The 12,073-nt window shown below is 44.2% G+C and overlaps 1 protein-coding gene across 1 annotated transcript; it reads left to right on the plus strand.

Moving 5' to 3' along the window:
* The first annotated feature begins 1,844 nt into the window (after positions 1–1,844).
* Positions 1,845–9,770, plus strand: LOC133455489 (endogenous retrovirus group 3 member 1 Env polyprotein-like). Its single transcript, XM_061734560.1, has 2 exons — positions 1,845–1,923; positions 7,468–9,770. Exon 2 carries the CDS (start codon positions 7,668–7,670, stop codon positions 9,192–9,194), a length of 1,527 nt encoding a protein of 508 aa, XP_061590544.1. The 5' UTR covers positions 1,845–1,923; positions 7,468–7,667; the 3' UTR covers positions 9,195–9,770.
* The last annotated feature ends 2,303 nt before the right edge of the window (positions 9,771–12,073 follow it).

Genomic DNA, 12,073 nt, shown 5'->3' on the forward strand with positions numbered 1-12,073 from the left:
CTTCTGTTTTTGGCAGAGGGAGAGGGGTGGGGGGGTCAGTAGTGTGTGGGGGGGAGGGGGAAACACCTTAAACCCCAGATATACTTGGGGTTATATTATATATACTTGTATATTCTTATAATATAATATAATATAATATATAATATAATATATTTGTTGGTGCTTGCGTTCGCGTCCGTTCGCGTGCACCACCAACTGTAACATTGTTCGCGTAGTACGTGAGGAGAGAGTGTCGTACCGGTGGTGACCGATAGGGGGCAGTAAGCAGAGCAACAGTTGGAAAAATGATTAAATATTTAGTAGTAGCGGTAGTAGCAGCAGTAGTAGCAGTAGCAGATTAGAACAATAAACAAGTTTACATGACATCATTGGATGGAGAGGAGATTCTAACATTGCTTTGGTTGCGATCTCGGCAAAGGAAACGGCGCCAGCCGTTGTCGGGCCCGCGCGGGTGTCGCCCTGTTGGGGGGTTCCCTCTCTCCGGGCCCGTCTCTGGTCCCCCCCGCTGCCTCTGCGGCGGGGCGCCCCCCTGGTCTTGGAGGGCCACTTTAATGGGGACGGGTGCACCTGCCCGCGTCGGCGGCCGGGGAGGCTGTCTCTCCGGGCAGGCTGGCCCCTCGCCGGGTGGGGGTCGTTGGCCTGGAGGGTGAGGGCCTCCTGGCCACGTGTCCGGCCCGGACACGGGTGGACGGGGATTGCCTGGGTCACGGTCCGCCGCCGTGGGATCCCTGGCTGCTTCTTCCCTTGTCGTGGGGGCCCGCTCGGCCGCCACCGGGGCCGCCCTCTTCTCCCCTCTGTGGGGTTGCTGGTGGCCTGGGTTCCGGGTTCTTCCTTGTCGGCCCCTGGTCTCGCAGGTGGTGGGGTTGCCCCCCCCCCCCCCCTCCCCCACTATAGATACACTTCGGGTGGAGCTTTGATAGGACTATTACACACACACACACACACACACATACACACACACACACACACACATACACACACACACACACACACACACATACACACATATATATATATATATATATATATATATATATATATATATATATATTCATACATGCACACACACATAGCCACACAGACATGTGCATACACACGCACGTATACACACACATACATAGTGTCGAGCCACATTGTCATGGGAAGCTCCAGCCCCTACCCCCTACAGGGCTTTGAACTGGACTCAAGAACTTTTGTTGAGACTCCAATTTCCTACCCCATGTGAAGGTCCCGACACCTCGGAAGTTGGCTCAAACAGACAACTGGACTCAACAACTTTTGTTGAGACTCCAATTTCCTACCCCATGTGAAGGTCCCGACACCTCGGAAGTTGGCTCAAACAGACAACTGGACTCAACAACTTTTGTTGAGACTCCAATTTCCTACCCCATGTGAAGGTCCCGACACCTCAGAAGTTGGTTCAAACAGATTTGAATCAACGAGAGCACCCTATGGGGTGATTTGGAGGTCTGTGACAGTCATGACAAATGTCTGATAATGACATTTGGCCCGAGTCACATCCGACTGTAAATTACTTTTTGTCTCTCGCCTGATTGGTGTATTCTTGCTTTAACTTCTTGTATAAGAAGCTTGTTCCAATTTCACTCGGTGTCAGCCACCGAACCAGACACTGTCTGTATCTGTCAGCTGAACGCCGGCTAGAATAAAATCTCTCAATACCACAGCGGACTCTTGAACTGGACTTTGTAATATTCTTCAACAATTTGGTGCCGTGACCCGGATGACAATAGACCTTCGATGGAAACTCCTGTTCCAGAACAACGGCGCAATCAGCGACTCTATCTAAAATTTTAGAGGTTAGGGGATCCACTTACAAAATCCCAAATTATTGTTGCTGAGTTGTTGTCGAAAGTCTGTGAATTGGAGTGCCGGAGAATGGTTGACGTCATCCTGAGATTTTAGGTAAGTCCGCTGTGTGGTTGTGAAGGTTATATTTTTTGTTATTATTTTGTGTTATTGGGAAGGTTATTGTAGAGATGTTTTTAGGAACGCTGACAATTTCATAACACTTGAATCTGATTGTGTTGTGAGAATGTTCTGCTTCTCCTGCCTTAGAATTGACTAGCTCTTCTAAAAGGTTTAATATCTCGGGTAACATTAAAAAGAAAGAAATGGCCAGAACGAAACGGTTGGTCTGAGTACCAAAACTAAGTCCAGTGGGACTTGCATATGCAGGACGTGAGGTCCATAAAAGTGTTGGAACACTGAGTTATTTGTGGAAAACGGACATATATGTAGAAGAACTGGTTTTATTTTATAAATGGGGATGACTAGCTCTCCCAAATACTTGAGATATATTTCATTTCAGTAAGAATCGACTTGCTCTCCTTACATTAAGCCGAATGATTTGTAGGCTCAAGTAGACTGATGGTTGGAAGAATCAGAAAGTGATTTGTGGGTAAAAGTAAGTGTAATTGAAGTTTTTTTTCTCTGGGAGGGATCTTACAGAAGGAAAAATGGGAAGTTTTCTCAGTAAAGAGTCAGAGGAAGAGTTGACTGGTCCTTCTAAATACATGTACGATAACTACGGTACCAATAGCACTAAGTTTGTTAAAACATGGGTTAAGATAACTAAAGACGACGGTCTCTTAAAATTTCCCCCAAGTGGGACCTTTGACCGGACTAGATTAGAAAATTTAAAGGAAAAATTAAATTCTCAAACAAATGGACAAAAGCACTTCAACTCCTTCAGATTTTGGAGGGATGAAAGCAGACGCCGTAATGCAGAATCCCAAATAGCTTCGCTTACGGATCAGAACAAAAAGCTGATGGCTCAATTAGAAGAGTGTAAAAACGCAACGCAGACAAAGAAGGAATTAGACCCATTAACCGGGTCCTCCACAAACATTAAAATAAACAAAAACAATCATGCCACAACTATGTACCCTGTGAAAGAATTGGAAGAACTTAAAAACACAACGCAGACAAAAATGAAAGTGGAAAACCATTTAAATGATCAAATCAAAAACCTTTATCCGGTAAAACAGATTAAAGAATCAAGTGACGATGACACTTCTGATGATGACTGGATTTTACAACATCCCAAGTCTGAAGACAATAGCCAAAACAGTGAAGAGGAGTGGGTTGTGAAAAGAGGCAGAAAACCAAAGAAAACACAATCAGTAAAATTAGCTCCACTGATCACAATGGGAAAAGATGTTATCTACAAACCTTGGAGCCGAAGAGAACTAAAAGCGATAGTAGGAGATTTTCCCAAGGATGTCAGAAAAAATAAACAAAAATGGCTAGATGAATGGGAATCAGTATGCACAATATACACACCTCACATGCCTGACATAATGCAACTGTTAAAGCTAACTTTGCCACCTGATTTAAAAAGCAGAGTACTTGATGCATGCAGAATTTCCTCTGATCCTACAGCTGTTGCCAAAATCACACCAGAAGAAGCTCAGACCCTTTACAGCTTCATCACTTTAGCAGTTCAAAAGGAAGTAGTACAAAAAGTGGATTATACTCCTCTCACAAAACTTAAACAAGGAAAAGATGAGAATCCCAGGGAACTCTATGCTACAATGATGTTGACAGCAAAAGAAAATTGTGGTTTGTCACAAGATCAGATTAATGGACTTCCTCCAGGTTACTTGCAAGATATATTTGTTAGCTGCCTTCAACCAAAGGTTAAGGCTAAAGTAGTACTGACAGTTGGGTGGGCGGGGAAAGCAATGACTGAACTAGTGGAAATAGCTCAACACCACTGGGACAACACAGAACAAAAGGAATCTAAAATGTATGAAACGCTAATGCTTGCCCAAGTGTCTCACTACACAGGCGGAGTACCGAGAGGAGGACGCAGCGGCAGAGGGATCAACCAAAGATGTGGACCAATGAATCACTCACACCACAACAAAGGTCACACGTCGCACTTCCCAAACAAAAACAATAGGAACTGCTTCTGTTGTGGTGAACCAGATCATTGGATAAAAGATTGCCCCTATAGAACATCCCAACCTAATTTTACCCTGCCTATGGTAACTCCATCAAGTGATCACATGGAGGTCCAACAAACCCCACAGCACAATCCATAGAGCTGTCAGGACAGTGCCCAAATTGAAACAGAAATAACTTTAACAGTAGCTCCACTGATAAAACTAGCAAAAACAAATGAAGAGCCTAACTTAACAATAGATGTAAATGGAAAATCTACATCATTTCTGGTAGATACAGGAGCTTCTCTTTCAACTTTAAGACCAATCACTTCTACAAATTTGAAATCATCTAAAGAAACTGTCAGAGCTGTGGGGGTTGGAGGGATTCCCATGTGTTTACCTGTCTCTGAGCCTACTACAGTATCTATAGGCCCGTTTACTGAAAGCATGTCAAACTTCACAACTTCTCACTCCTTTCTGCTGTCAGATACCACACCTGTAAATCTATTAGGGAGAGACTTGTTGTGCAAACTAAATTGTACCATTTACTGCACACCAGACGGTATCTTTTTAGAGACTAACCAAGATAACACAACCGCTGTACTAGCAGCTCTGATAGATCAGAACCAGCTGATGGATGCGGAAAAAGGGAAAACACAGGATAGAATAGTGTCCAGCGTGCCCCCATCAGTATGGTCTTCTTCTTCTAATGACATTGGTTTGATCAAATCTACTGAACCAGTACAGATATTGCTGAAACAGAATGTCTCTTTGCCAAAGATTTCACAGTATCCTCTTTCTCAGGAAAAGAGAGAGGGCATCCGCCCTATAGTTCAATCTCTGTTAAGCCAGGGAATAATAGTGCCGTGTGATAGTCCATGCAACACGCCTATACTTCCTGTTAAAAAACCAGGTAAACCAGAATATAGATTTGTACAGGACCTACGAGCTATAAATGAAGTGGTACTCCCACGTTTCCCTATAGTTCCAAATCCTACTACAGTTTTGTCGTCAATACCTGCCAATTCCACCCACTATACTGTGTTGGACCTTTGCAGTGCATTCTTTTCTGTCCCTCTACATAAGGATAGCCAATATTTATTTGCATTTACATATGATGGACAACAATACACATTCACCAGATTACCCCAAGGGTATACTGAGTCACCTACAATTTTTTCTCGTGCTCTAAATAATGACCTCAAAGACGTGTCATTTCCTGGAGGCTCCACTCTGATTCAATATGTTGACGATTTACTTTTAGCCAGTCCCTCTGCCCCTGCATGCGAAATGGACACAGTTACCCTTCTCAACGCTTTAGCTGTCAAAGGCCACAAAACCTCACTTAAGAAAGCTCAACTGTGTCAGAATGAAGTCCAGTATTTGGGACATACACTATCTGGCTCCACAAGGGTCCTTACTCCCTCCAGAATAAAATCTATAATAGAAATGCCCAAACCCACAACTATGTCACAGATGAAGACATTTTTAGGTATGACGGGCTATTGCAGACAATGGATAATGGATTATGCATCACTTGCAATGCCACTCCAAGACATATGCAAACCCTCAGACTGCACTCAGCCCTTAACCTGGTCACAACAAGCTGACGATGCTTTTAACAAGTTAAAACAGGCATTACTATCTGCCCCTGCGCTCGGCCTTCCCGACTACAATCAACCATTCACTCTTTTTGTACATGAAAAATGTGGATTTGCCCAATCTGTTCTCACTCAACGTCATAACTCTGCTTACAGACCTGTGGCGTACTTTTCCTCTAAACTGGATCCCGTCGAGAGAGGGCTTCCACCTTGTCTCAAAGCCGTAGCCGCAGCAGCACTTGCTATCAACAAATCTGCTGATATTGTTTTAGGGTCACCACTAACAGTCATGGTCCCACACGATGCACTCACCCTGATTACCAGAGAGGCACATAGACATGTGACAGGGACAAGAGAAGCAAAATACGTACTAACTCTCACTGCTCCACACATTACACTAAAAAGATGTTCTATCCTTAACCCTGCTACATTACTTCCAACCGAAGATGATGGTGAACCCCATAATTGTATGGATGTCACCTCATGTTCATCTAAACCTCGTCCCGACCTTTCTGAAACTCCACTCTCTAACTCTGATCTTGTTTTCTTCACTGACGGCTCTGCTTATAGAGAAAATGGAATACCATATGCAGGTTATGCAATTTGTGATAATTTCTCAACTGTTGAAAGTGCCGCCCTGCCCTCCTCCAACTCCGCCCAAGTAGCTGAACTATATGCACTGATGAGAGCCTGTCAACTAGCAAAAGGTAAAACTGTTACGATCTATACAGATTCCAGATATGCTTTTGGTTGTGTACATGATTTTGGTATATTGTGGGCGAACCGAGGATTTATCACATCTTCGGGGACACCCGTTAAACATGGTCAATTGATTGGTGAACTGTTAGAAGCGTGTCAACTACCTTCATCTATTGCTGTTGTTAAATGTGAAGCCCACACCAAATTCAAGGACCCTGTTTCACTAGGCAATGCTTCGGCTGACCATGCAGCAAAAGAAGCCGCCAAATTTGGCTTACCTGTCCATGTAAAGCTCTGCCCTTCTATACCCGCTAACGATCTGGCTTCTCCTAATGATGTAGCCCTCTTACAAGAGACTGCTGATGCGAAGGAGCACAGATTGTGGCTTTCCCATGGTTGTAAAAATGTAAATAATTTGTGGGTCAGCAACGACGGCCGCGTTGTTGCACCCACATCTTTGTACCCGTGGCTAGCACGCATGTCACATAGTTTGTCACATGTAAGCAAAGGGGGAATGTGTCAGATAGTGTTGAAAGACTGGTATGCTCCAGGATTCACATCCTATGCAAGAAAATATTGTGAACAATGCCTAATCTGTCAACAACATAACCCAGGGAAAACAGTACAAACAACATTGTCAACACACCCCCCCCCCACGGGGACCCTTTGAAGCTCTGCAAATAGACTTTATTCATATGCCAAAATGTGAGGGATATGAAAATGTTCTTGTATGCGTGGATATGTTTTCAAACTGGCCTGAAGCCTGGGCTTGCAGGAAGGCGGACTCTACTGCTGTAGTGAAATGCCTATTAAAAGACATTGTTCCACGGTTCGGCATTCCACACAGCATCAACTCAGACCGAGGTACTCATTTCACTGGACAAATAATGACTGAACTCTGTAAATCACTGGGTATTAAACAGAGACTGCATTGCCCATACCACCCGCAGTCTGCAGGGCTAGTTGAAAGACAAAATGGCATCTTGAAAAACAAACTAGCCAAACTGTGTGCTGAAACTGGGCTAAAATGGACAATGTTGTTGCCTTTGGCCCTAATGTCGATGAGGTCAACACCCGTTAGGAAGCATAAACTCACACCTCATGAAATTATTACGGGTAGACCTATGACTATACCAAGTAATTCAGTTCTATGTATGAAAAAGATGGACCTCCATGCCATGGATGAATCCATGATATCATTCTGTTCTGCTCTAACTTTTGCTGTCCAGTCAATCCACAGACAAGTAAAAGCTGTCCAGTCTCCTCCTAGTGACAAACCGTGCCATAACCTCCAACCCGGCGACTGGGTCTGTGTCAGGGAGTTCCGACGGAAAAACGCCCTGAAACCTCGCTGGTCTAAACCTCAACACGTCCTGCTCACCACCAACACCGCCGTCAAGTGTGAGGGGCGTCTAATCTGGATCCACGCATCCCACTGCAAGAAAACAACTCCTCCGCCATGCACCGGAAACCAGCTGGTACCATCTTCTTCCTGGGGGTCTTCGTCCTCACCACCGTCGGAGCCAGTGAAAGAAACCACGCAGGCTCGGACAGCCCAGAAGTAGATGAACTTCAACACCCCAGACTTCGACGACTGGCAGAGGAGCAGGGGAGCAGCGCAGGCCACAGAGGCCCAGAAGCAGATGCATTATACACGCCAAAACACTCACATCTGTCGCAGGAACAAAACAGACACCCTTGCAAACACCACAAACGAGACCTAACCGTTTACCAGGAGAAAATAACTCCTAAAATATATGAAACACAACCCTCAACAAACACATACCTCCAACTGGCAAAAATGGTTGCTGAAAATAGCCCACACCCTGATAACTGTTATGTGTGTGGGTTCATTCCACACAGCACAAAAGAAGGACTCCCATTAATGACTCTGCCCATTACTTCATGTGACACCTGTTACATTTTGAACCTCAATTCCTCTTATGGGCATTGCAAATGTCACAAACCCCCCCAAATGAGACAAATGTATTGTGATAAAATTCACACTAGCTGTTATTCCTGCAGCACACCGATTCCTCTCACCCTCACCATGATCCCAAAGACATTAAAGTGGTGTGTTGAAGGCAAAGGAACTATCCACCTAGGAATATCAAACTGTGACTCCACATACTCTCCTTCTGAAGAACCGCTTGTTAAGCCTAAAACAAGCCAAAATCCACTGCCCGATTCCATTAAAGATTATAACTACCTTGCTACAATGGTTAATCGCTGTTCCATACCTCTACCAAAAGGTGTTTACTGGATTTGTGGCATGAAGGCTTACGAATATCTTCCAAACGATTGGTCTGGTATATGTGGTCTGGGCCATGTGGTACCAGCCATGAGAATCGTCGCTGTACCACCGAAAGTTCGCATTGTTAAAAGAGAATTGTACACTCACACCCAAACACCATGGACAAGATTTTTTGGTGCCCTCGTTCCAAATTACGGAGTCATGGCAGCTTTGGATCAGATAAGGGACCTATCTCATGCAGTTGAAGACTTAGCAAATACCACAGCAAAGGGCATGTCTATGCTTTCACAAGAGATGACTGCTGTAAGGATGATGGCCTTGCAAAATCGTGCTGCATTGGACTACTTATTAGCTTCTCAAGGGGGAACTTGTGCTGTGATTAAAACTGAATGCTGTACCTTTATACCTAACCACAATGCCACCATCCAAGAAATAACAGATCACTTGAAAAACATTGCTAACACATTACATACACCTGTCACGACTAGTTTGTTTGGTTGGTTTAGAGAACAGTTAGGACACGTTGGTTACTTGATATTTGAATTTGCTTTATTGGGGTTTGTACTCCTAATTGTTATTTGGCTTCTGATTACATGTCTAAGGTTCACTTGCAAAATATGTATGGCTCAAACTACTACTACAATCATGTACTCCACTGTAATTCCACCTCTACCGTCAGTGGAGGAGGAAAATTCAGACTTTCTGTTCAAAATTGGGATTGACTGTACTTAAGTGAAAAAAAAAAAAAAAAAAAAAAATTGTGAATTGTCGAGCCACATTGTCATGGGAAGCTCCAGCCCCTACCCCCTACAGGGCTTTGAACTGGACTCAAGAACTTTTGTTGAGACTCCAATTTCCTACCCCATGTGAAGGTCCCGACACCTCGGAAGTTGGCTCAAACAGACAACTGGACTCAACAACTTTTGTTGAGACTCCAATTTCCTACCCCATGTGAAGGTCCCGACACCTCGGAAGTTGGCTCAAACAGACAACTGGACTCAACAACTTTTGTTGAGACTCCAATTTCCTACCCCATGTGAAGGTCCCGACACCTCAGAAGTTGGTTCAAACAGATTTGAATCAACGAGAGCACCCTATGGGGTGATTTGGAGGTCTGTGACAGTCATGACAAATGTCTGATAATGACATTTGGCCCGAGTCACATCCGACTGTAAATTACTTTTTGTCTCTCGCCTGATTGGTGTATTCTTGCTTTAACTTCTTGTATAAGAAGCTTGTTCCAATTTCACTCGGTGTCAGCCACCGAACCAGACACTGTCTGTATCTGTCAGCTGAACGCCGGCTAGAATAAAATCTCTCAATACCACAGCGGACTCTTGAACTGGACTTTGTAATATTCTTCAACAATTGTCATATACACTGGCTTGTTCACCTGCATGCTTGCTCTGTAGTTTTGGGGTTAGTTAGCGGTAGCTTAGCTCAGACTGTGATCGGATCTCGAGATTTGGGTTGATCGCCGCTCGTGTTTTGGTCGGCTCCGTGTCGGTTTTGTGTTTCGTTTGTGGTTTTTGTTGCAGATTTCCAGTGCTTGACGTGTGCCTCCATGTGTTTCTGCTTCCTGGATTGGCAGTGGATGTCAAGAAACACAGAAAACACAGAGCACAGAGAGAACACGGGAAGCACCAGCCATCAAGCAAAAGACTGAACCCTGAATTGTGTATGATTTGTTGTTTTATCCCATTTTATCTGATGTGGGACATAACAATCCCCCGTACAGTTGACTATGCAGACCAAAAGTGGTTGGAAAGACGTGCTATGGGGTCAACGAGCACAGAAGCAGAGGAAGACCGGACATAATTTAATTTGTGCTACATGATTCGGGGGAAGCCACTTTGCAAATGGCGTTGTTATTCAGGGTAGCATGGATCCAGCTAAACCACCATTCTTCATCAGTGGAAAGTAACGGGGTCCAAGCTAAAAATGTCTGTTGTGTGATGTGGTCTCTTGAGCATGTGGTTATATGTTTTTATTATTTTGCATGGGATGGTTAATTCTGCAGCCGTATGTGACTGACTGCGTTTACATGTAGTCAATTACCCTTTTAAAACCCGAATATTGGCAATAACCCGAATGTGCATGGCCATGTAAACACCAATAACCCCTTTGAATAACCCAAATTTGCTCTCTTTAAAAACCCCAATATGACCCCTGGGTTACTCCTTTTAAAACCTGAATATTCAGTCATGTAAACACCAAACAGAATATCCCCATCAAACGGAACATAAATTTGTTTTCTGCACATGCTCTGTTCACAAGGAATCCTGGTCTGGTAGAAAGTACCGGGATAGCCAGATTTACAAGAAGGTGAGCGAAAAGTTGCGCGAAGCAGCATTTGTTTTGAATTTGGATACAGGAAGAAGAACCGGAAATGACGGGAATTGCGTCATGATGTTCTCCGCACGTTTGCTGGTTTGATCCAGATATCCCAAATGATTAATTACCATGTAAACAGGATTAACCCTGTTTGCTCACGCATGTAAACGGAATATTCCCAATGTTTCAGTAACTGGAATATTAGCAATAACCTGAATTTTGACTGCATGTAAACGTAGTCATGGATTCGTCCACGAGAATGATACAGCCCTCTCCCAGGTTTTATTTATTGCTCTTTGACATTAATTTGACACCACAAACAAACAGCGACAATTAGGAGATAAAAACCCCATGTCACAACTTAACAGAATGCACAAAGAAATCTGATAAACCATGACATGAGAACCCATAAACGCGGCTAGCTGTACCTGTGGCGGTTCAGTTGGTGGTAGAGTATTTATCTGTGAAGAGCAGCAGCATGGGTTTGGGGCCTCTCGGCCTGAAGGACGCTCCTTCAACAGACTTCACTTTTCCCATTTGTTGGAGTGGAAACCCAAAGCGGCGGGCGGCGATGTGCCGGTGCTCCTCCCTGCCGGCCGAGGGTGAAATGTGCCTTTGAGCTCCCCTTCCCTCAGCCCCGCATCAGCAGGTCGAAGGTAGCGGGGGCGCCATCATCCTCTACTTTGCCTAATTACCGCAGAGACGAGCGTTTCGCAGGCGCAGCAGTTCCAGTGGTCCTGATGGGAGAAGCGTGGCAGCAGTTCAAAGTCCTGTTATGGAAATATTTAATATTTAATACATCGATTAACATTAACAAGTGAGGCAGAACTGTCTCAACAGTTCCATTATTATTTGATATCTCTCCATAGAGCGATGATGGCCGCTATAATGAAAGGTGGATCTCTATTTCAACCTTGAAGGGGTTGGGCAGAGTGCCAGTAATGAAGACGTATTAAAGCTTAATGTAGCTTAATGTAGCAGGTGTCATATATATAATGTAGAGAAGCTCTTTCTAAAGCATTATATTCATCGCTACTACCTTAAAAGCCACTAAATCTTCTAGGCTAAGTTAGTCTGGCTATGATTCTCTTCCAATTAATCAATAGAAAAATTGTTAACACACCTTAACTGGGATCCATTAGAGTGTCCCAGGGTAATAAATGTTCCCGCGGAGCTTCCAGGACTGGAGGGGGGCAAACTGCCTGCTGCACTCAGGTTAATGGGCAAAGTTGAGAGAAGTGACCACTAAATCTGCAAGGACACCACATTCACACTGG

This window comes from Cololabis saira, chromosome 11 (genome assembly GCF_033807715.1).
Source record: "Cololabis saira isolate AMF1-May2022 chromosome 11, fColSai1.1, whole genome shotgun sequence".
Classification (NCBI taxonomy): Eukaryota; Metazoa; Chordata; class Actinopteri; order Beloniformes; family Belonidae; genus Cololabis; species Cololabis saira.

Excerpts from the sequence above, each read along its gene's own strand:
- LOC133455489 (XM_061734560.1), top strand. The coding sequence starts at position 7,668 with ATGCACCGGAAACCAGCTGGTACCATCTTCTTCCTGGGGGTCTTCGTC.